Below are 25,709 nucleotides of genomic sequence, written 5' to 3'. Positions count from 1 at the left end.
CACATTCACCGCAATGGGCCTAGTGATGGCTGGGGATGGAAGTAAGCAGGCAAGTTCAAAATCCCATGCACAATGTGACCACCAACAGATGGTCAGCAGCTTTGGGAGAAGCTCTCTGGCTTCGGAAGTAAACCGTGGGCAGCTGGAGAAGGGCTGAAAATACACCCAGTTCCTTCTGACAACAGCAACTCACCTGCTGGAAGACGCCAGCTCAATGGGCTATTGCATTCCCACGGAATTTAATAGCCTGTCCTGCCCATTAATTTCTTCCGGAAGACACTCCCTAATGGGAACTACATTGATCCCTGATGAGTCATTCATTGGCCAGTAAAGTTTATAAGCAGCCCAAGCCACCCAGCTCCAAACATCCAGCACATGACAGTGGGGCCATCAGGCTCTGTCATGGGGACTTCGGGAACTTAGAGTCTGCAGATAGCCCCAGACGTGGTTTCAGGGCTGGGAAATTAAACATATGAGCCCCATTAATGTGCTTATTCCCCCAGAGAAGACTGAATCCTGTCTGGGGGTGCTGGGAAGGGGTTATACATCCCTCCCTGAATGGTCAGGAGTGATGGTCAGACAAATAGCATTGCACGTGTCCCTGTATTACTTGAGGTCCTTGTATTTCCACTTTCGGCTGGAATGTTCTTCCAAGTTCTGCTGTTAATTTCTGCTTAGATTTTCCAACATGGAGTGAACCTGTCTGTCTCTCTCTCTCCCTGTCTGTCTGGCTCTCTCTCTCTCTCTCTCTCTCTCTCACACACACACACACACAGAGAGAGAGAGAGAGAGAGAGAGACAGAGAGAGAGAGAGAGAGAGAGAGAGAGAGAGAAAGCTGTGTACCTACTGTAGAATCTGTCACTCCCAGTAAAGGCTCAGTGGGGTAGGCTAGTTAGGGCTTTGAGTGAGGAATCCAGGAATAACCCAGAGAACTGAAGTCTAGCCCCACCTCTACAGCCCACTGTTAAGACCACAGGCAAATCACTTGGCCTTCCTGGACCTCAGTTTTTCCACCCTTCAAACAGGCTGGACTAGATTAATGGTTCTCAACCTAGCTGCAGGATTAGAATCCTCTAAGGGGCATTTGGGCCCCACGCCAGAGCAACTGAACCCTGATCTCTGAGGTGAGCCCAGGGCATCTGTGGTTCACACCAGAACCCTTGGGGAATTCAGATGCAGGGTGTGGGTTGAAAACCCCCACCCTGGGTGATCCAGTTCCGCTATTCAGTTAAGTCCACCATTTATCAAGGAAGAGACAAGGCCGAGAGAAGATGGAGTAGCTGCCTTTCTTTGGATTCCCAGGAAGAGAGGCCAAGGGCGGAAAGGCTCAAACTGTGCCATCTGGGACTCAATTTAATTTAGGAATTTCCTGAATAGAAAGAAAAGGATGTTCTGAATATAAAATCAGACAAAGAAAGCCCTGGGCTTGAAGCTTTTTAGCAGAAACATGCTGCCAAGGGACAGGAAGAGATTACTGTTCGTGGGGTGCAGCCTGGAGTCCAGGATGAGCTGGGAGCCTCGGAGGACCCCAAGTTGTCCAGCGATCACAGGGAGACCTCCCTCCTTCACCCTGGGCCTGATGATGCTCTTGGAGCACTTCCTCAGGCCTCATGGGCAAGTCCAGGTTCAGCCTTTTGCAGGCACAGACAAGTCCCTTCTCTCTGCACCTCATATGCCCCTCTGTAAAATGAGGAGGGTAAGAGTTAAATCAAATACCCTACTCCTCAACTCTATGTCACACACCGACATCTCTGAAATTAAGGGGCTCTTACAGTCAATGGCTTCTTACCATTAGCTGCAGGATACCGTCTGCCAAAGTAGTGTGCAAACTAATGGCGCATACAGCGGTGAAATATGGCAATATCTCTGGTCCCTTCCACTTCAAACATTCTAAAAATTCTGATTCCATGACTCTGTGGCCTTGGGTCCAGATCAACCCTATGGAGAAGCCCGGATTCCTGCTAGTTCTTTGTCATTCAGTGTTACCCAGGGACCAGCAGCATCAGCAGCATGAACACATCAGAAACACCAGCCGGTCAGAAGCACAGAGTCTCAGGCCCTACCTCAGGCCTGCTGAACCAGAACCTGCATTTTAACAAGAGCCCCTCATGATCCTAGGCACATTAAAGTTTAAAGTCCGTGGTGAGGGGCGCCTGGGTGGCTCAGTTGGTGAAGCATCCTACTTCAGCTCAGCTCAGGTCATGATCTCATGGTTCATGAGTTCAAGCCCTGCATTGGGCTCTGTGCTGACAGCTCAGAGCCTGGAGCCTGCTTCAGATTCTGTCTCCCTCCCTCTCTGCCCCTCCCCCGCTCGTGCTCTCTCTTTCAAAAATAAACATTTAAAAAATGTTTTAAAAACATAAATAAATATAAATAAATAAATACAGACCATGGTGATACTTCACCCTCCACCAAACACACACACACACACACCCACGCACACACACATCTGTTCACCAGGAACACTCAGCCAGAGCCTCACTATAAATAACTTCCGGGAGCTCCAGTTCATTTCGTGCTTATATACCCTTCCATACGAAGCAGTTTGTTTGAAGCCTCAGATAGGAAGGCAGACTCTGTGAGGATATAGGGACATACTGTTCCTTTAAGAGCCAGAGGTGGGCAGGTGGATAACAGCAGTTTCTTAAAGAGCACAATTGCGGTGGGGTCTGCATCCCTTCACTCCCTCTTCCAAACCACGTGACACCTGTTGTGCCCCTCCCCTTCCTGGGCCTCACCCTGGGAAGCCTCCTCAGCCCTTACACAGAGAACCCATCACTTTGGACCCCTGACACTCACCTGGCCTAGTCCTGGCTGCTTGTCTCTGCCCCTGGACCTCGACTTTACATCTGCATTTCCCATCTTCCTTGTGACCTGCTTATGTCCAGCCTGGAAGGACTCCAAGGCCCACCATTCATTCATCCATTAACTCAACAAAGTATCTGCACACCTTGGGAACCCACAGATGTTTACCAATGGCCTCACCCCTGGGGAGCTCACAGTCTGGTGAGGCCAACCAATGTGGGAACCTCGTGATAATGTGCTAGGAGAGGCAAAGCACGGGGTACTAGTACTAAGGGTAGGAGTAGGAGTAGGGGTAGGAGTCCAGAAGAGGGGTGCTCACTGAAACTTCAAGGCCAAGGAAGGCTGCCTGGAGGAGTTGCTATTGGAGGGACTGGTAAACATTAGCTGGGTGAAAAGAGGGAGGAAAGGCCATCAGGCATCATGAACAGCCTAAGAAAAGGCGCAGAGGCAAGAACCAGCTTGTGAGCCATTCTTATTGCAGAGCATAAAGTTGGGATCAGGAAGTAGAGAGAGAAGAGGCTGGGAAACAGGCAAGGCTGGATCAAGCTGGGCCTGGCAAGCCAGGTTAAGCATTTGGACTTTCATCTTAGGAGTTGGCTCTTCCCCAATTTCTGTCATGCCGCCATGCAAAAAAAAAATCAGTGAGAGCCTTCAGGGGTGCCTACAGTAGGTGAAGTTGGGGTCATGAAGAACCACCAGGAAGGCTCTGTTCCCAAAGCCCCTGAGGCCTTTGTGACAGATAGAAAGATATCAGATCAAGGCACATGAGTGGCTCAGTCCGTTGAGGGTCCACCTTCAGGTCAGGTCATGATTTCACAGTTCATGGGTTCGAGCCCCTCATTGGGCTTTCTGCTATCAGCACAGAGCCCACTTGGGATCTTCTTTCCCTCTCTCTCTCTCTCTCTCTCTGCCCCTCCCCTGCTCATTCTCTCTCTATATCTCTCTCAAATAAATTTTTTTAAAAAAGATATCAGATCATAGAAAGAGAAATGGTGGCCCAGGACAAAGTACCCGGTGATCAAGGGAAGTGCTACTGGAGCCAGGAAGAAGGAGAAGGAGGAATTAGCCAGGACTGCTTCCTGGAGGAGGCAAGACTTGAAATGCAAATGAGCAAACTTAGCCGTAACAAAGGGTTGCAAAGTAGACAAGGATGTGGGAAGTTCTCAGAAGACTTGCTGACCTCAGGTGGCCCTTAGGAAACCAGAAGTGCTCTTGGGGAATGAGTAGCCCTGGGGCAGGACAGGGAAATACTCGGCAACTGAGCCAATTAATAGGCGAGGAACCGCCCTGGGGTCAGAGTGAGTCAGTTGGCAGGAACTGAGTGGGGGATGCCCAAGGAATCCTTCTGCAGGAAGCCATGGGGGACCAAATCCCACATGCTCAAGGCCAGGCATTTGGCAGAGAGGGGCTTCCAGCTTTATAAACGTCCACCGAATTCTCACTATTTTTAGCTGTTGAACCCATGAAGGTAACTGAGAGGCTCCTGGCTGGCTTGGGCAGAAAAGCATGTGATGCTTGATCTCCGGGTCACGAGTTCAAGCCCCACATTGGCCATGGAGCCTACTTAAAAAAAAAAAAAAGCTACAAAGACATAGACATTAATAATAAAGAGAACCAAAGATGAAAACCACACCAATGAAGGTAACTGGATTAGACACAGTTGGCTTCAGCAGTGAACTCTGAGAGCATGCTGGGAGGGAGGCAGCCACCCAGACCCACCCTGGGAAATGCAGAAAGGAGAGCCCTGACCCGAATGCCAACACGGACGGGTTCTGTAAAGGGGGAAACTTCCCCAAGGCCACATGCCCCATGACAGCAGAGCTCCCTGAGCCTGCTAACGGTGTGGTTTGAAGAGTGCTGAGAATTCCTGCCCCCCACTCCTCACCTGCCCCGGCATCAGAGCATCCTTGTCCCAAGTAGCAAGCCTCCAGAGGGCCTCGCTCCCCGTGCCATGCCCATCTCTCATCGGGGTCAATAAAAGGGGACATCCTACCCCAACGTTTGTATCTGAGTGATAGCTTATGAGCACAATGACTGAAGCCTAAATAACCAAGCGGTGTTTACTTGATAAATGAAGCACCAGCACGCCCGAGATGCCACAGTTACTAAACCTGCACCATAAGCTTTTCTGTAATGATAAATTCTCTCTGGCATCAGGCAGAGCTGAAAGCCACAGGCACCCCTGAGGACAGTCTTCTGAAGAATTGTGGCTTGCACAGACCCAGCTCAGGAAAAACTCTGAGTATTGATTTCCCTCACGTGACTGCGCTGTGCTCGTGGTAAAATTATAGAATCCTGGAATACTGAAGCTGGGAAGGCCCGAAGAGACCACCAAGGGCAAGCTGCCTCTCAGATTCGCTTTTGGAGAAACTGAGGCCCAGGGAGGGAAAGTTGCGATGGTAACCATCTCGGCTATCACAGAGCCAAGAGTTCTGTTAGCGGAGCCCAGCCTTGTGCCAGCTTTGGCAAAGAGAAATCTGTCTCCCGCTGACTCCCTCCAAAAAGCTCGAAGGCTAGTAGGAGGTGGGCATGTCAGCCAATAACTACAATAAAGTGTTGCAGGTGCTGGGATAAAACCCAAGCCTGGACACCGCGGTCCAAAGGCAGAAGGAATGGATGGAGAAGGCTTCTTGGCAGAGGGGCACAAGCTGAGCCTTACAAGCCAATGAGGTGGTTGCAGACCAAGGAGCAGGAAGAACCATCCAGGTAGGGAGACAGAAAAACAAATGTGGAGAGGCCAAGGGAGCCCGATGGTTTGGGGGAAGACAAGAGGAGAGGTGAGGCAGTGCAGCAGAGCGAGCAGAGCCTCGGGAAGAAAAGGAGCTTGGATTTCATCAGGGAAGATGGTGACATGGCTGAGTTCACATTTTAGGAAGGTCAGGCCGGAGTCAGATGGGAGGCAGGAGGAGCAGTCAGGAGACTATTGCAATGGTGCAGGAGGGGGCTAGTGATGGTCTCAACTTGTGGAGAAGAGGGGACACTTGCATGGACTGGCGAGATGGAGTCAGACTTCTCACCCATCCAGCGGAGGCTGAGGGAGAGGGGGAGGTCCAAGTCCTTTTATAGAAAGACCATGACCTTCCCTCCAACTCCCAATAGGGACAATTCATAAGGTCTAAAATTAAGGATTTGGCTTTCCAGTGTTCTTCGAGTGATAGCTGGATGTCCACAGAGCAGCCATCAGAAGTGAGTTATAATGTATTACCTGGTTAGTAGAAGCCACCCGCCTAACTCAGGATAAACTGCCACCTGGGATTTCCTTACATTTGAGGATTTGAGTTCTGCTATATCAGGTATTGCCTGCCATAGGCATGAGAGACTAACTGCCATAAACCACTCTTGAATCGGGGCGTCTGGGTGGCTCAGTCAGTCGAGCATCTGATTTCAGTTCAGGTCATGATCTTGCAGTCCATGAGTTCGAGCCCCATGTTAGGCTCTGTGCTGATAGCTCAGAGCCCGGAGCCTGCTTCAGATTCTGTGTCTCCCTCTCTGCACCTCCCCCACTTACACTCTGTCTCTCTCAGAAATAAATATTTAAAACATTTTTTAAATCCCCTCTTAAATCTGAGGGGGTTGACACAATAGATGTTTATTCCTTGCCCACACTACAGCCCAGCTCTACTCCACACAGTTCTTTAGGGATCCAGGTTTCTCCCCCACCCGCCCCCCCAACCATGATTCCATCCTCCTCCGGGGACATCTACCCTCAACCGCCTCAGCAGAGGAGTCCCACATCACTTCTACCCACATCTCATAGGTGAAAACTAGTCACACGCCCCACCTAGGGGCAAAGGGGGCTGGGAAAGGCAACCCCTACCCACCCCAGGCAGAAGATCAGAACACCAATATCTGAGCCCTCACAGTCTCTGCCATGCTGCCTGGGTGTGTCTGTGCAGTGGATTCACAGTTTATCACGTGACATTTTCTTAGTGAAGATGCCTGGATACTCACTGGAGCTCATCGGATGGGGCTTGCCCAGCCACCCCTGATCCAGGGGTGCCGGGAGGTCAGTGAGCACACATCGTGTCCTGCATCCCATGCCCTGGCCTCTCCATCCTGAAAAGAAGGTTCAACCCCCCACCTGCCAACTTCCCCCAATGCCAGGAGCTCTGTTTTCCACGTGTTCCTCCTGATAGATAGCTCTTCCCTTCCGTGCCCGCAGGAGACAGAGGCTCTAAGGCAGTTGTCAAGAATTACCACAGCCCAGAGAAAGGACCTAGAGAACGAAAGTGATTCATCAAGAAGACGTATAAGCCGATTGGGCAACTTGTGATCGGAGCTGCTTAGCTACCCAAAGGGATAGCAGGATAAATTACTGCCAGAAGAATTAACAATTACAGCCTTGGCATCTTGCATTGTGAAGTCATTCCAATCACCTGTCACCGGGCTTTTAAAGTTTAGGGGGAAACGTTTGGGGGTGCCTGACTCTGCATTCATATCTTGCCTTGAACAACTGAAGGATGGGCTCCCCAGGCAGGACGGTGAGAGAGATATTTATAAATGAAATCTTCTCCGTGGGTTACTCTTTCAGACCCATTTTTTTTTTCCCGATCCGATTTGATTTCCAGCAGGTAATGGCTCCTAGCGCTGGCTTTCCATAACATGAGCTGTGCTCTTTCTCTCTCCCCACTAATGTCGCTGTCAAGTAGCTAATGATTCGAAAACAGGCGTGGCAGAATGCACATGTAGCTGACATTTAAAGGACCTGGCCAAGTCTTTTGTGAAAATCAGGGATCCTTGAATAATTACAATAACCCTTGCTGTGACTCAGGTTGGGGTGCATTTTACCAACTGGATTTTCTTAAGACTCTGGAGTCTTCTGCCAGTGACAAAAGACAAGATCTCTGCTATGTTATGCACCTGCTATGTGTCATATAACCAGTGTGTTGGATTCATATGTTATCTCATAAAAACTCTCCAAGACGGAGAATGATATTCCTATTTCACAGAGGTAACTGATACTCAAAGAGGTTCGACAACCTGCCCAAGGTCACTAAGCCAGCAGATGGTAAAGCTGAGTTTCAAGCTTAGAATTTCCGAATACAAACCCATAACTCTTTCTACTCTCAGTACCATCCCTGAGTAAGGTGCCTGCCGGGGGCTTCTCTGGAAGACCCCAGAGATAAGTCAGCTTACTAGTATGCTTAAAGAGGCTCCCAGGAAAGGACAAAACTGAAATCTGTGGCTGTGGTCAGTGTGATGGCCGACTCCCCATATGGGATCATCCAGCCTCTCCCAGGTGGTTGGGCAGTAACCCAAAATGAGGGCTGGATGGGGCAAGGGAGGGAGAGAGAGCTGGCTCAATGTGGGGTATGACCAGGAGTCAAAACCCTTGGGTTCTTGTCTGAACCCTGCCTTCAACTTATTAGATGATCTCAGGCCAATCATGTTGCTTTGATCTTCAGTCTTCTTACCTGTGAAATGGAAGTAATGTGGCAGTCCCACATTGAGAGGGAAAAAGACCTTCAGCGGAGAATCCTGAAACATGCAGGAATCCCGCAGTAGGTCTTTGATAATGAATGGCTTCTTTCCAGGGGTGGCAGCCGCCATCACAGGGCTTAGACACAGAGGGCTACCTTGGAGCAGACCCTGTAGGACAGTGGTGCAGGGCTTCTGAATCCTGACTCCACCATTTACCAGCAGTGAGGCCTGGAGCAAGTCTCCGCAGATTTCTGCCTCAGTTTCCTCCTCTGCCGTAACAGGGATAACAGCAGTACTGACCTCATGCTTAATCTATGCAAAGTGCCTACCAGAGGGTGTCAGCCCGGGCCTCCCCCTCCACCCCTACCTCTTTCATGGCGGGATATGCCACCTCCCCACCACCAAGAAGGATGGCTGAGTGCTGAGGACAATGGGACAAGCTCAGGGAGCCTCACAAAGAGCTCAAACGGGGGTTATTTGTTCCTCTTTGAAAGGCAAACACCCGGGACTTCCTCGTGGGCTGACAGTTTGCATCTGCTCATTTGTGATGATCCAGACTTGCACGGGAAGGTTCGCTTCAAAGCCTACTTTATCAGAGCAGCAGGGAAAACATCTGAGCATTTTGTAGTTAAGTCAATATTGCTTCTGATTTCTTCCGACGCTCCTCTGAGTCGGGGAAGAGGAAAGCGGGATGGGCAACATGACATTTTTGAGCACCAGCTCTATGACAGACCCAATATACATCTTACCTTGCAGATAAAGGCACTGACACCTGTAGAGAAGTGTCAGGTGTCGGTGGTCATCCAGAGCCCGGATCTGACATTAGGTCTGATCGACCCCAATCCAGACCGTGGCTTTGTGGGAACGCAGGAAGAGGGACGGCATGTTGCCAACCAAAGATGCCCTGTCTTGCTTCCTGTCTCTGCACAGAGGTGCATCCTGCTGGGAGGTAGGTCAGACCAAGGAATAGCCATTCAGTTCAGATCTGTGGCCCCGGGCGGGGGTGGATTTTCCCAGCAGCCACATTCAGTATAAAGAGAACCTCAGCAGAGGGCTTCGTGGGTCATTTACATCTTGTCCTGAGGGCTTCATGGGTCATTTACATCTTCTTGTCAAAGTTCTGGGTGGGGCTTCAGGCCTTCAGTCAAGGTCTTGGGCACGCTGGGTGAACAGGGTTCCCTGCCACAGTTTTCTTCCCTAACCTCCTCCCAGTGCAGTTCAGGCAGCCATGGCCCATCCTGGGGACCACCAGGGGCAGCAGTGAGCAGAATCTCCACCCCACCTGTAACAAATCTCCACAAAGGGGAGGTTCCCCCTGCCCCCCACCGGGGCACGGCCCCAAATGCTGTGGTGGGTATCTCATTTAATGCTTCCTCCAACCCTATGAAATAGAGCTAATTATTCCTGTTATGCAGATGAGGAAACGCATACCTAGACTTTGTAATTATCATCGTGAGCCGTGCAAGACAACCAACCCAGCCATACAAAATTAGAATCATTTAGTGGAAAAGAAAGTTTCCTGAAAGTTGTAAAGTACTCTGGCCTGTGTAAGAAATACGACGCGGTGTGTCGACGATGGTGGCATTTCTAGGGACGGTGGTGAGGGAGCCACAGTTCGAAGGACTAATAGGTGGTGATCGATGGGCTTCCACAATTGTAATGAGCTCCCCATGAATATTAATTATTTGGAGAATTATGGAACCCGGTGTGGTGTTATAAACAGCCTAGATACAAAGCAGGTACCCCTCTTTGGAAAATTACATAAGATCCAAATAAATGTGGCTCCAGCAGCTCGGAGCTGGAAGGATCAGACCTGAGAACTCACCCTTGCGTCCGAGAGCCAAGTGGCTCAAGAGCAGAGACTTTCGATTGACTCACCCTTCCAGAATCCACACATGCTCTATGGCCGTAAACATCCACCACCCCCACGGAAAAGCTACAGGAAGGCGGTGACAAAAGATGAATTTTATGGCAACTGCTCTGTGCACACAGAGCCTCCCTGCAGGGCCATCTCAGGCCCTGCAGGGTTGCAGCTGGAGCCTTAATCATGCGGTGTCACCAGCCCAGAGAGGAAATCCATCCCTGGCCTCTGCAGGCACTCCAGGGTGGACTCTGCTCTGGGGTCCCTGCTGCAGCAGCAGAGTCCCAGAGAGAGAAGGCAGCCGGCTGTGGCCCATTCTGACACCCTTGCTGGGCCTTCAGAGGTCTCCTGGGATGGCATAGGGCGGGAGTTTTTGCTGGGAGCCCCTCAGGGAAGCTGCCCAACCCCCACCTGGAGAATTCTTGTGCAGATTCATGAAGCCACACATGTGGTTGCTGCTGTAGGTCGACAACATCCAGAAAGCGCACGCGGTGGGCTGAAAACCCTCCTACCTGGCCCAGAATCTGTTCCAGGTTTTGTGGAAGGCTTACAGGTGGACGTGGGGGTGGGGGGTGGAGGGTAACTGGCCCCCAGGGTGGGGGGAAGACCTCAGGAAGGCTGTGGAAGCCAGAACTGGGCAGGCGTGCCTTATGTGCAGCCCACCTAGCACCTACGCTCTCTGGCCTGGGCAGAAGGCACCCCGAGATGATGGGCCACTCTTCCCAACCCTGCTCCCACTCAAATGTGTGGAAAGTGGATTTTGAAAGGAGCCAAGAACCAAAACTGTCGGAAATGCATTGAGGTGTGTTCCACTTTAAGAAAGACTGTTAAGTGAACATTTCAACCCAGACCCAACTTCTGTTTCAAATATACCCATTGACAAAAGCAAGGTCATCAAAGTCCCCCATTCTAAAAGAGATTGTGAACAGAGGCCAATCTGTAAAGGGAACGTATCTGAAGGGGAAACAGTGGGGTGACCGGGATTGAAGCTAGATGGCTAGCCAAGGAGCGAGTGAAGCCCCAGGTGGGATAGCAGTAGAGGGAAACAGACTGCTCAGGGCTGCCCGTGCACTCTCCGGAGGTGACTTTCACACTTCAGTCCCTGTGAGTGGGACCTCCTGCTGTTGTGCAGTGCACGCCCTGCACAGCTGTCCGCAGCAGCTCTGATAGTCCAGGTCAGCATAGAAAGAGGTCAGACTGCTGGCCTCTTCCTGACTCCTCAGTCGATGATGCTTCAGGGTGGAAGTTGGACTGGGGTTTTCTTAGCTGGAAATGAAGCCAGGAAAAAAAATAAATAAATAAAGAGGAGGAGAAGGAGGAAGAAGAAGAAGAAGAGAAGAAAATGCAGGGCAGAGATGCAGCCTGGAACCCAAATGGCCACTTTCCAGCTTACAGAGCTGAGACTGTAGGTCAGAGAAGGGACTGTGGGATTCAGGACCCCGTAGTTCTATACCCTGAGGACCCCGGCAGCACTGACAAGCCAAGGGGATAATCTGTCCGGGCCTTGACAGGAAAAGATGAAGGAACACATAAGGAAGGCAATAGCTCTACCCGGAAGGAGTGGAGATACCCTGTACCTTGGCCTGCAAGTGGCCCAGCCAGGCCTGTGTGCCTCCAAGCTCATTCCTCTGGGTGAGGCCACCTCCTCGCCTGCATCCCAGCAAGCAACACTTTGCCTCTGCCTGTTTCCACCAACAAATCACGCGCCAATTTGCCGCGTGCACACTGCCAGTGCCGACGGCACTTGCCCTGGAGATTGTGTCCGGATGAAGATGTGATTATAACGGTGCACTGGCATGCACAGGCACACTAAAAACCCTCTCCCGCCAAGGCAGCTCTTCCATCAGCAGTGGAGAGGAGGGCAGGGACGGGAGGGTTAGCAGGGACTGTCTCCCGCTAGCGATGCATGTTCACTGCGTGCACAGGATTCACAGTGACCATCATGGAGAACTTTCAGTCACCCAGGCCACTGAGCAGCTCAATCCTGCCTGACACTCACCCATACGTTCACCTTGCTACTTATCTGAGGCTCCCCTGCCAGGCCAGGCCTCTCTTTACCTCTGTGCCTTTGCCCCGGCAGTTCCCTCCACCCACTTCTTTTCTGCACACTGAACCACATAGTCCTACTTGACTCAGCTTGAAGTGACCACCCCCTCCATAAAGTCTTTTCTGAGCCCTCCACTCTGAGTTGGCCTGGCCATTCTGTCCCCAGTGCCCCCACTACCTGTGTATGGTGTCATCCATTATAGCGCTTGCTTTCTTATGTGCATGTCTATTCTTTCCGGGCTGCAAGTCCCATGGTCATAGGAACCACATCTCATTCATTGTCATAGCCTCAATTTCTACCAGTGTTCCTAGAACAGAATACATGCTAAATAAATGTTTATTGGACACATGGAAAGGGGATGGGTCGGTAGGTGAATGGGTAGATGGATGGATGGGTGGGTCTGGGTGGATGGATGGATGGATGGATGGACAGATGGGTGGATGGGTGGGTGTGGGTAGATGGGAGGATGGATGAATTAATAGATGAGTAGATGAATGGGTGCAGGTAGATGGAGGGATTTATGAATAGATAGATGGGTGAGTGGATGGGTGGGTGTGGGTAGATGGATGGATTAGATGAGTGGGTGGATGGGTGGATGGGCAGGTGTGGGTAGATGAGTGGATGGATGGATGGATGGAAATAAAACTGTAGAGAGTTTTCTTTTATTTATGTATTTATTTATTTATTTATTTATTTGGCTATTATCCAACCAAAGCTAGAAGGATTCTTGTAGAGCTTCAGAGGCATATCTAGGGCCAGCAAAGCCAAAGGTGAAAGTCATGTTAGAATGAGGCAAGTTATAGCCTTTTTAAAAAAAAAAAAAAAACCTCTTGCTTTTTTGTATAAACAATTCACCATTTTCTGCTTTTATTGTCTCCCACTCATAGACATATTTGCAATGGATACAACTTTTTATTTATTATTAGTCACAAACCATGGGTAATTTTTAAATTTATTTTTACATTTATTTATTTTTGAGAAACAGAGTGAGACAAAGTGTGAGGGGGGGAGGGGCAGAGAGAGAAGGAGACACAGAATCTGAAGCAGGCTCCAGGCTCTCAGCAAGCAGTCGGCACAGAGCCCGAGGCGGGGCTCGAACCCATGAACTGTGAGATCATGACCTGAGCCGAAGTCAGACGCTCAACTGACTGAGCCACCCAGGCGCCCCAGCCATGGGTAATTTTTAAGTTGATTTTTATTGCTTGTCAAAGTGCTGCACCAGCTACTACTACTAGTTTCCAGCCAACACAACAAAGAACTCTGTGTGGGACTCTGTGCAGGACTGGGGCATCGCTGAGTTCTGATTGGGTGAATCCTCCTCTGGTCCAAATGGTCCAAACACCAGTCAGGGATGCTCCTACCTAAGAGGGCAGGTTATGGTCACTCTTCTTACAAGTAAGTCACATTCTGAATTTTACATAGTATATAATAATTTGCTCAGGCTGAGCACTTATCTACTCTATGTGAATATTCACTGATGAGTAGTTTGATGGTTTCTACAGATGAAGCCTCCCCAAATACATTTCCTCTTGGTTCCAATTTCAATGAAATGGCAGTGTTTAAGTTCTAAGACCACATCTGTGATGGATTGGTGATGTCTGCCATGTACCCAGGATGAGGGCAGGGGGAGCAGTCACCGGGTTTGCAGATGAAAAAGCTAAGTCCCCTAGAGAGGACAGCAGGGTAACAGCAGAGCCAAGATTAGGAGGTCTCCTGAGCCCCAATCAGGAGCCCTGCAGTTGGACAGACCTGGGTCTGAATTCTGCCCCTGCCGCTTCTCAACTGGGTGGTGTTGGGCAAGTTACCCAAGTTTGCTCATCTGTAAAATGGGGATGACAGTATTTGCCTGGCAAGGTTATTAGGAGGACTAAACTGTTCAATCAATCTATGCAGTATTTCCCGTATTGGGATCTGAAGAACCCATGTTCCCATCTCTCAAATCTCTCCTCCAAACTCTGCCCACCCACCCAAGAATTGCGTCTACTTCCTGTGCCCCGCCCCCCTCCCTGGGGTAGACTCTTTCTTTAGGCAAGCAATGGAGGTAGTTGTAACAAGTGTAGACTGCTGGGTTCTAATTCCATGAACATAGTCGCTTAAATGCTCTGGCTGCCGCTATACATTCAGTTAGTCTACAGTCAGTCTTTTGGGCACACAGTACTTCTTCTCACAGAGTCGTTGTGAGGACTGAAAAAGACGATGTTCTGAAAGCTGCTGGCCCTCCTGCTGCAGGGCGTGGCACATAGCAAGTGCTCGCAAACTGGCAGGTGTCCTTGTTGCTCAGTCCCTACGACTTTTGCTTCTTCCTGATGCTATCTCTTTGTGCTTTGAGCTCATGGGCTGAACTGTCACTGAACCCGCAGGGATGGGGGATGGGGCCACCTCACTGCTTCTGTACAGGACATGTCTCCCCTGAGACCCCATTGCTGCCACCATTACTGACTCATTGGTAGATTTGATTCAGGGATTTTATTTGATTTTAGTATTGTTTAAAAGGAGTACAATATGATCATTTGTGAACACACTAGATCATTCAGCAGGATGCAATAAAAGCATCAAACTGAAAATTATGTCTCAAAAGCAGGCTCTGAATCCCCCTCCATCTGGGTGGGCAGAGCAGAAGTTGGCACTTGTAGTGGAAAGTGGAAAAATGAGAGGGAGATCACAGGGCCTGGCTAAGAGGTAGGGGGACTTCATGGTCACCTGATTCTAGAAACTGAGACCTCTCAGAGCATAGTACCTTAGGGCCCTGCCCCCTACAGATGGGACAGAGAAGTCCAGAGAGGTTGAGTGGCATGCCTGAGGTCACGCAGGAAAGCCCGCTGCTTACTAGTCCAGGACTCAGATGTGATTTGGTGCTGAGCCTATGTCAATGCAGAGCCTACGAGGACCAACATGGCGGCTCCTCTTCTTCTGTGTGGCTTGGAGCAGACAGCCCCTTTCACTCCTCCTCTGTACTTGGCTAGGACAAAGTAGGGTGGGACAATTCCTTCAATAAGCAGGTATGAGCACCTACTGTGTGCCAGACCCTGCACTAAGAGGCCTGAGATCCAGGGGGCAGGGAGATCTATGGGTATGGCTAGAGAGGGGATGCCAGTTAGGACAGGCACACGGGACCAGCCACCAGACTGACACCTTGAGTGAAGGACTGTTGTAAGTGCTTCCCTAACCTAAAGACAACAAACACGTGTAAACATTGTGCAAGGTGCCATGCCTATTCCCATCTAACCTGCAAGGAAGCCCTGTAAGTTGCAAATTATTAGCTCTGTTTTGCAGATCAGGAAACTGAGGCCCTGAGTAGTTAAGTGACTTAGCCTATCAGTGATGGTGCCGTGTTCTGCCCACTACCCTTCAGCTGTACAGGCTGGGGGAAGAGGCAGAAGACAGGCCCCAGGGATCTGGGGACATCCCTATGATGCTGGCAGGAGCAGGACTGGGGCAAACAGGAGCCCCGTTTTACTCACCTCTGCAGCCCTGGTACACCCCCCCCCACCCAACCAAAGAAGCATCGCAGCCAAGGCCTGAGTGGAGGCTGCAGACACTAGGTAAAGTCCAGGATGCTTGGCAAGGGAGACCCACTGACTCCCTCCGGGTTGCTCAAGCTGCAGACAGGCCTTGGGCAGCTGTGCTAACTGTAGCGCCACCTGCTGGCACACCTCGGGATCTGTGGGCTGGGGGAGGCAGGGAAAGCCAGGGAGCGAGGAACAGCACAGGATGTCCCCAGGCAGGCTGGCAGCAAACACAAGCTTCTCTCTATAAAGTGAAAACAACTGTGGACAGAAGCCTCAAGACAGTGAAGCACTGAAAGGCAAGCACCAGAATATTCCACCGCAAAAATGCTGAGTTCTTTGTTCGGCTCATAAATTTCAGCAATTATCCAAAGTTCCATGGCCCAGGGGATAAAAAGGGTAAGGGAGGGTGAGATGTCAGGTACATGCGAGAACACTCCAAGGCTCAATCCCGGGCGTCTCTCCTCTCTCCCAGCTCCTGACCCCTAGATCTAGCGGGTTGGCGTTATCTGGACTTGGCAAGAGTCCTTATCATAATAAACCCAACTCAAAGTAACTCAACCCCAAAAGGGCAGAGATGGCTGGTCTATGGAACTGAACTATAGGAGAACAGAGGGGGAGCTGTGAGCTGTTTGTTGCATAAATGAAAGGGCAGAGGAACATGAAGGAGTTTATTAGGCGATGGGGCTGGGAACCAAGTCTTGGTGAGCACCTGTCGCCTGCAGGGCACTGATATCATTTGATCAGATGAGGAGACTAACGGTGGGCGTGGACGAATTACCCAAGGTCACACAGCTGGCCCGTGAAAGAGTGGGGTTCAAGATTCTATCTGGCTCGTTCCACTGCCTCTAATTCTCAAACTGAAAGAATAGATTTGGGATCTATGATTAGACATTGAGACTTACGAGACCTTAGAAGCCCTCTCAGGTACTGCACACCCAGTGCTTGACTCTCTCTCTCTCTTATCCCATTCCAGCCAAGGATTCATGTAGCTTCTGCTTGAACACCCCTCATGATGGGGAATTCACTCTCAAGGCGGTAATTTTATTCTTGAATTGTACAGGAGGTTAGAAAGTTGAGCCAGAATTTATCCTTCCTTTTTTTTAATTTTTTAATGTTTATTTATTTTTAAAGGAGAGAGAAAGACAGAGCACAAGCAGGGGAGGGGCAGAGAGAGAGGGAGACACAGAATCTGAAGCAGGCTCCAGGCTCTGAGCTGTCAGCACAGAGCCAGCAGCGGGTCTCGAACCCATGAACTGTGAGATCATGACCTGAGCTGAAGTCAGACCCTTACACTTCACCGACAGAGCCACCCAGGCGCCCCAATCCTTCTTTGGGATTAAATTAAGTAAAGCATGTAATGTGCCTACCACGGTGCTTGCAGCAGGCATAAACGTTACCATCATCCACTTCCTTTATTACAACTATTCTTGTGTCTATCTTTCCCTTGGGAAGCCAGAAAACAAATCTCATTCTTCCCTGAGACAGCCCTTCAGATATCTGAAGACAGTGCTTCAGGGTCCCCCTGAGGCTTTGCTTGCCCAGGATAAACAAATACTCCAACCCGCTTTCAGACACTCATTGGTAAGCAAGAGTTGATGCTTTACATGCTGTGATTTTCCAGCTACTGTGTGTGAGGCTTCAGGAAAGCTGACAGAACAGATAACGAACCAGCCACAGCAGGGTAGCAGGGGCATCCGGGACATGACCTCTGCGATAAAAGGGAAGTGGCTGACCCTGAACAAACTTTGGATCCTCACCATCAGAGCTTCACCAGCTACATTCCTGGTGCGCCCATCGTGGGCACCTGTTTTAATAGAAGACAAAGAAATGAGCTCCCCCTCCAAAGTGAATTTACATCATTTTAAGACCCCCAGCCTTGCCAAAAGGCTTGATTCATTTCTCCCAAAGCCAGTTTGTGTGTTTAATGATCCAATATTGAGCAACATAGAGGATCCAATCCATTCTAATCATAGGATACCCCCTACCCCGCCAAACTTCCCTATTTACAGATGAGAAAACTAAGGTCCAGAGGAGAGCAGCGACTTATCCAAGGTCATACAGGAAATTTGTGCAAAATCCTGGTCAACACATGAGCTCCAAAGATGAAAGAGTAAAGCAAACCATGAGGAAGAATGAAGAAAAGAGCCATTAGATAAAAAGGAAGAGAAATGCTCTGAAAAGTCCTCCTTGGAGCGTGTCTCCCTTCCTACAGCCACGTTCCTGGAGAGGCAGTGTAGTGTGATAAGCACAAGGCTGGAGTCAGAAATTCCCAGGTCCATCTGCTAGCTCTGCCACTGATTAGGTTTGTGATCTTGGACAGGCTACTTAACCTTCTGATACTCAAGTTTCTCATTAATAAAATGAGAATGGAAACATCTACCTCAAAGGAGTCCTGTGAATGTTACATAAAATGAGTACAGAAGCTTTTGGTTCTCAGTAATGGTGGAGTAGCTTATATCAGACAAACTCTCCTGGAAATAGCAATTATAAACTCTGCACAAACTATTTGATGGCACTGGAGAGAGCCTAACAGCAGGCAGAAACGGGAGGCTACACAGCCTTTGAAGGAAGGGAACCACACTGAGTGAAGGACACATTTATTTACCTGACATCCCCGTGAAGGCACGCCAAGTTCTAAGGGAATCCTGGGGATAGAGGTCGAGCAGGAGACAGCAGCCATTAAGTTAAGGAGTCAGAAGTCAGAATTTAGGGTTGCCTGAAAGGCCAAAAATTGGGAAAAGAAATCCTAGAAAGGAGGGGTCTCAGATGGGGAGCCCCCAAATTTTTACATAAACCTCCCTAAAGTCCTAGACTGAACTTCAAACTTCATACAGATAGGGAGGGACTCCCGGAAGCTCAGGAGAAAAACAGCAGTTGAAAGAAATGGGCTTCAGCAGCTGCCACTGAGGGGAGACAGACTTGATATCCAAGTACAACCAAGTTGGAGAGACTTCATAAATACCTCAAACTTGCCACTGAAATGCCAGATGAGTCATTCCGCAGGAGTTAAGATCACACCCCAAGACAAAGGGCATAGTCCAGAATCAAGGGCAAAACTAAAATATGCCCATCCGTAAACAGAGCCTAAATAGTCCTTCTAAGACCAAACAAAACCAGTGATTCACCATTGATTTAACTGCCTGTTAGAACAAAACTCAATACTATTCAGAGGAAGATAACTGACCCAGAGTCACTATAAAGAGTTATTCGCAACATCCAGGATACAATTAAAAAGGGTTATGTCCAGAGGCACCTGGGTGACTCAGTCGGTTAAGTGTCTGCTTCGGCCTAGGTCATGATCTCACCGTTCCCGGGTTTGAGCCCCACATCACGCTCTGTGCTGACAGCTCAGAGCCTGGAACCTGTTCTAGATTCTGTGTCTCCCTCTCTCTCTCTCTCTCCTCTTCCCCCATTCATGCTCCGTCTCTCTCAAAAACAAATAAACATTAAACAAATTTTGTAAAGGGTTCTGTCCCCTATACATAATCAAAAATTACTAGACATATGAAAAAAAAAGAGGGAAAATATGAAAAGAAAAATAAACAACCAGTAGAAACAGATCCGCATATAGCCCGTGTTGGAATTAGAAACAGTAACTTTAAAATAACAATAATATGGGGCACCTGGGTGGCTCAGTCCGTTGAGCATCTGACTTCAGCTCGGGTCATGATCTCACAGTTTGTGAGTTCAAGCCCCATGTCAGGCTCTGTGCTGACAGCTCAGAGCCGGGAGCCAGCTTCTGATTCTGTACCTCCCTTTCTCTCTCTCTCTCTCTCTCAAAAATAAACATTTTTTAAAATTTAATAATAAAAATAAAATAACAATAATAAACATGTTAGAGGCTCCTGGGAGGTTCAGCTGGTTAAGTGTCCTACTCTTGATTTCAGCTCAGGTCATGATCTCACAGTTCATGAGATCAAGCCCCACGTTGGGCTCTGCACTGACAGCACAGAATCTGTTTGGGATTCTCTCTCCCTCTCTCTCTGCCCCTCTCCTGCTCTCTCTCTCTCTCTCTCTAAATAAATAAATAAATATTTTTTAAGAATATAAAAATAAAATAACAATGATAAGCATGTTAAACTATTACAGAAAGATATAAATGATGAGAAACTTTTAGGCAAGATATGAAAACTTTTTGTAAATGTCAACCTACACCTTGGGACTGGGTGGCTCAATTGGTTGAGCATCTGACTTTGGCTCAGGTCATAATCTCACAGTCCGTGAGTTCAAGCCACGCATCAGGCTCTGTGCTTACAGCTCAGAGCCTGGAGCCTGCTTCAGATTCTGTCTCTCTCTCTCTCTCTCTCTCTCTGCCCCTCCCCCACTCATGCTCTGTCTCTCTCTCTCTCAAAAATAAATAAACATTAAAAAAAACTTAGGGGCACCTGCGTGGCTCAGTTAGTTAAGCACCGACTTCAGCTCAGGTCATGATCTCACAGTTCATGAGTTCAAGCCCCGTGTATGGCTCTATGCTGACAGCTCAGAGCCTGGAGCCTGCTTCAGACCCTGTGTGTGTCTCTCTCTGCCCCTACCATGCTCATACTCTGTCTCTCTCTCTCTCCCCCCCCTCAAAAATAAACATTAAAAATTTTTTTTTAATTAAAAAAAATTACATACCAACCTACACCTAAAATATACAATTACCTGAAATTTTAAAAATATTGGATGGGATTATGAGAAGATTATATAGAAAACAATAAATAAACACCAAACTTGAAGGCAGGTTAATAAAAATTATTCAAATGAGACACAAAGAGAAAGAAAAAAGACTGATAAAAGTGAACAGAACACCCATGATTTGTGAAACAGTATCAAGCAAACCAGCATGCATATAAATAGGATCCCAGAAAGAAGAGAGACAAAGAATGGAGGAGAAAAATAATTGAAGAAATATTGGCTAAAAATTTTTCAATTTTGTTCAAAAACATCATTCCACAGATTCAGGAACCTCAGTGATCCCCAAGCAGGATAAATACAAAGTAAACCACGTCTGGTATGATGTAGTTAAAATCCTAAAACAACAACAACAACAACAACAACAACAACAACAACATCTTAAAAGTAGTCAGGAGAGAAGAGGCATAATACATAGGAGGAGCAATGAAAAAATTATGACTGATTTCTCATCAAAAACAGGCCAGAAGATGGTGGAATACCCTTGAAACGGTTGGGGGGGAAACACATTACAAGCTGGAATTCTACACATGGCCAAAATATGTTTCAAAAATAAAGACAAAATTAACACTTCTTACAGATAAATGAAAATGGACACCATTTACCACAAGTGAACTCATACTAAAAGAAATAATAAAGAAAGTTCTTCTGCCTGAAGAGAAATGATAGCAAATGGAAATTCAGATCTACACAAAAGAATGGTGAACAGGGAAAATGATATACATGTGGGTAAATATAAAATGTTTTCTTTTTTTCTTAACTTCTTTGAAAATTAATGGGATGCTTAAGGCATAAATAGTAACAGTGTACCTACCATAGTGCTTATAACAGATGTAATAGTAAAATATATGACAGCAATAGCATAAAGGACAGGAAGGGATGGAAATAGAATTATATGTGGAGTGGTATTATATTAATTCAAGATAGATTCTGATAAGGATGAAAACTGTAAATCCTAGAGCAACAAGTTAAAAAAATAATAATACAAAAAGGTATAAATCAAAAGCCAATTGAGGAGATGGAATGATCACCTAAAACAATACTCAGTTACCCCAAAAGGAGTCAAGGAAGGTAGAACAAAGGAAGAAATAGCAGTGGGGACAAAAAGGAAACAAAGAGCAAGATAGTAGACTTCAACTTAACTGTATCAAAAATAATATTAAATGTAAATGCATTAAACCCTCCAATTAAAATACAGAGATTGTCAAGGTAAAACAGCAGTACTCAAATAGGCTGTTTACAGGAAATGTACCTTAAATATAAAAATATTCTGATGGGTTAAAAGCAAAAGGTGGACCAAAAAAAATTAAAGAATGGGAAAAGATAAACAGTAAGTATAAGAAAGCTGGTATGACTATATTATACAAAGTAAACCTCAAGACAAATATATTGCATGAGATAAAGAGAGTTATTTCACAATGATAACAGAATCAATCCCTCAAGAAGATATCGTGATCTTAAATGTGTAGGTGCCTCATGGTAAGTTTCAAAAACACAAGGGGCAAAAATAGCCCTAAAGGGAGACATGGACAAATCTATAGTCCTAGTTAGAGAGTTGAACACTTCTCTCTCAGCAATTGATGAATAACTAGACAAAAACTCAGTAAAACTATAGAAGATTGGAGCAACACTATCCAACAACTTGACCTAATTGCCTTTTATAAAACACCTGCACCAACTATTACAGAATACACATACTTTTCAAGTGCACATGAAACATTCACCAAGATATACCATACACTGCACTGTAACTCAATCTCAGTAAATTTTAAAGGAACATGGATAGTATGTTTCCTGATCAAAGCATAATTAAATTAGAAATCAAAAACAACAAGGAAAGAGATAACACCAGTTACTAATATCAGAAACGAAAGAGAGGACGTTACTACCAATTTTTCAGACATTTAAAAAGTGATAAGAGAATATTATACACAACTGTATGCTAATAAATTCAACAACTTAGATGAAATGGACAAATTTCTTGGAAAACAGCACAACAAAACCACCACAAGAAGAAATGGGAAGTCTGAATGTCTCTAAATCCACTAAAGGAATTGAATTCATAATTAAAAATCATCACACACACACACCATCACCAAGTCCAGATGGCTTCACATTTAGGACAGGAATGATACCAAGCCTACACAAGCTGAGCAAATAGAGAAAGAGGAAAGGAAACAATTTATAATTTTGTTTATGAAGTTAGCATAACCACAATACCAAACCTGACTGAGACATCACAAGAAAAGCAAATTAAATACAATATCATTCATGAGCATAGACACAGAAATCTTCCACAAGACATTAGTAGGTTAAATACAGCAACAATATAAAGAGGATAATAAATAAACCATGACCAAGTGGGGCTTGTGCCAGAAATGCAAGGTGGGTTCAGCATCTACAGATCAATCCGTATCATTCACCATATTAACAGAACAAAGGAGGAAAATCATGTGATCGTCTCAGTAGAAACAGGACACACATTTGTCAAAACTCAATACCCAGTAAAGGTAAAAGTGCTCAGCAAACTAGAAACAGGAGAGAACTTTCTCAGTCTGACAAGGGCCTCTAGGGAAAAAAAAAAAAAAAATATATATATATATATATACCTAACACATTTAATAATGAAGTAATGAACCCTTTCCTCCTACGATCAGGAACAAGGTAAGGATATCTTCTCTCTTCAGTTTTTTCCAACGTTACACAATATACAGTTTCTGGCCAATGCGCTGAAGCAAGAAAAAGAAATAAAAAATAAAGACCAGAAAGGAAGAAGTAAAATTCAGCAATAAAAAGGAATGAACTACTGAGACATGCATGAGCATGAATGAATCTTGGAAACATTCTGCTGAGAGAAAGAAGCCAGACACAAAAGGGTGCATGCTGTATGCTTCTATTTATATAAAATCCTAGACCAGGCAAAGCCAATTTATGACAGAAAGCAGATCGGTGATGGCCTGAGGGCTGGGGAGGGGACTTTGGGGGGTTAATGGAGATGCTCCGTATCTTGATTGGAATGCTTGTTACCAGGGTGTACACGCTTGTAAAAATTCATTAAATTGTCCATTAAAGTTGAGACATTTTATTATTTGTAAATGACATCTTAATGAGGGATTTTTAAAAGTAGGAAAAATATACACCATTAAAAAAATGAAAAGTCAGCCACAAACTATGGGAGGTAGAGAGAAAATATTCTCAGTACATGCTATGTGACAGGGGACTTGTATCCAGAACATATGGAGAACTCTTACAGCTTAATAATAAAAGTAAGAAGTAAGCAAGTTGTTTTAATGGGCAAAAGACTTGAAAAGACATGTCACAAAAGATAATATATGAATGGCCAATTAGCACATAAAATTGCACTCAAGATCATCAATCAGCAGAGAACCACAAATAGAAACAACAATGAGATATAACTATACCCCTACATGAATGTCTAAAATTAGAAATATGGACAAAATCAAGATTTGGCAAGGGTACAGCATAACTGGAACTCTCATACGCTCCTGGTGGTAATGAAAGACCATACTATTAGCACTGTGGATAACAGTTTCACCGTTTCATATAAAAAGTTACCCCGAGACCTACTTAACAAACCAGCTATTCTATTCCTAGCCGGTTACCTAAGAGAAATGAAAGTATGTGTCCAAAAACTGAACTGACTTGTCCATAAATGTTAACAGGGACTTTTTCATAATTACCCAAAACTGGAAACAATCCAAGGGCCCGTCATCAGGTGAATGGATACAGATTGTGGTATATTTGTACACTGGGAAACTATTCAGCAATTAAAAAAAAAATGAACTAAGGCACACAACCGTGTGGATAAATCTCAAAAACATTATGTTGAGCCAAAGAAGCCAGACACAAAAGAATACCCAGTGTAGGTTCTCATTTACACGAAGGTTGAGAACAGGCAAAGCCAACCTATGGTGGTAGAATCCGTAACAGAGATTGGCTGGGGGATGGGTGGGGGTTGATTGGAAAGGGAGAGGAAGGAATTCTGTGGGGTGATTTTCAATGTCTTGGGTCTTACGGTGCCTGGGTGGCTCAGTAGGTTGAGCAACCGACTCTTGATTTTGGCTCAGGTCATGATCTCATGGTTGGCATCAAACCCCACGTCCAGCTCTATACTGATAGTGCAGGACCTGCTTAGAATTTTCTCTCTCTCTGCCCCTCCCCTGCTCACACGTGTGCACACACTCTCTTTCAAAATAAATAAGTAAACTTTTTTTTAAATGTCTTAGGTCTTGATTTAAGTGGTAGGTTCACAAGTGTATACATTTAAAAAAAAATTTAATGTTTATTTACTTGAGAGAGAGAGAGCAGGGGAGGGGCAGAGAGAGACACACACACAGAATCCGAAGCAGGCTCCAGGCTCTGAGCTGTCAGCACAGAGCCTGACGCGGGGCTCGAACTCACAGACCGTGAGATCATGACCTGAGCCAAAGTCGGACACTCAACCAACTGAGCCACCCAGGCGCCCCAGTCAAGTGTATACATTTTTTAGAATTTGTTGAACTGTGCTCTAAAAACATGCATTTTGTTGCATTTTTTTTCTCCAATTAAATAAAAAAGATAAATATAAAGGATTTAGTTCGGGGCTTCACACATAAGTGCTCACAGCCATTCATTTCCCTCGCCCTTCACCTTCCCCAGTCCCAGCAGGGATGTACCATAGGCATGACAGCATTCTATGGACATTGGACCTCTGAGAATAAGGACATTTTCCCCAAAGGAGTTCATCCATAGCATGACACTGGAGGAATGATCTAGTCTGGGCCACAGATCATAAATAACATTGATTATGCCATTTCTTCCTGGACCCTCTGAAGTTTCTGGCCCCCAAGTCTGGATTTGGGGTCCCAATGTTCCCAGCCAAGAAGGTAGAATTTAGTTAGGTCATTCCAAGAGTTTGGAGATGACAAAGTATGGAGGTAGAAAGACACATGGCAAATGTAAGAGACTTCGAGATTGGCCTTTATGGGAAGGTTATACGAGACAGGAAAATGAGTATTGGAGGCAGACGTGGAAAGCCTATGAGGTCAATGGAGCTAGATTGTCCTGTAGCAGATGGTCAATAATCGTTTGTTGATTGAATAAGTAAGTGAATGCGCTATTAAGGCTGTCGATGCTGAACCTCCAGGGCTGACTGCTGCCCTCACCTTCCTGTCTTGCAGCTCACATACCTGCCCCCACCGTGGGGTGAGTGCCGATCCTCAGAGATGGGACTCGACTTCTTTCCTGTTTACAGCATCACCGCCTGTCGGATCGACTGTGAGACGCGCTACATCGTGGAGAATTGCAACTGTCGTATGGTGCACATGCCAGGTCAGTGCCAAGGGACAGCCTGAGACCTTCTGTGCACTTCTCACCCTAGCGGGAACCACT

General features: G+C 46.8%; 1 protein-coding gene across 1 annotated transcript in view; it reads left to right on the top strand.

The window, feature by feature from the left end:
• The window catches only part of ASIC2 (acid sensing ion channel subunit 2), a 265,906-nt gene that overhangs the window by 226,092 nt on the left and 14,105 nt on the right, over positions 1 to 25,709 (top strand). Inside the window, exon 4 of the mRNA XM_042967847.1 lies at positions 25,499 to 25,649. Within this exon, the coding sequence (XP_042823781.1) occupies positions 25,499 to 25,649 (151 nt within the window). The remainder of the gene's footprint in view (positions 1 to 25,498; positions 25,650 to 25,709) is intronic.

Source organism: Panthera tigris, chromosome E1 (genome assembly GCF_018350195.1).
Source record: "Panthera tigris isolate Pti1 chromosome E1, P.tigris_Pti1_mat1.1, whole genome shotgun sequence".
In the NCBI taxonomy this organism is placed as follows: domain Eukaryota; kingdom Metazoa; phylum Chordata; class Mammalia; order Carnivora; family Felidae; genus Panthera; species Panthera tigris.
This window is presented reverse-complemented; position numbering and strand designations above follow the sequence as displayed.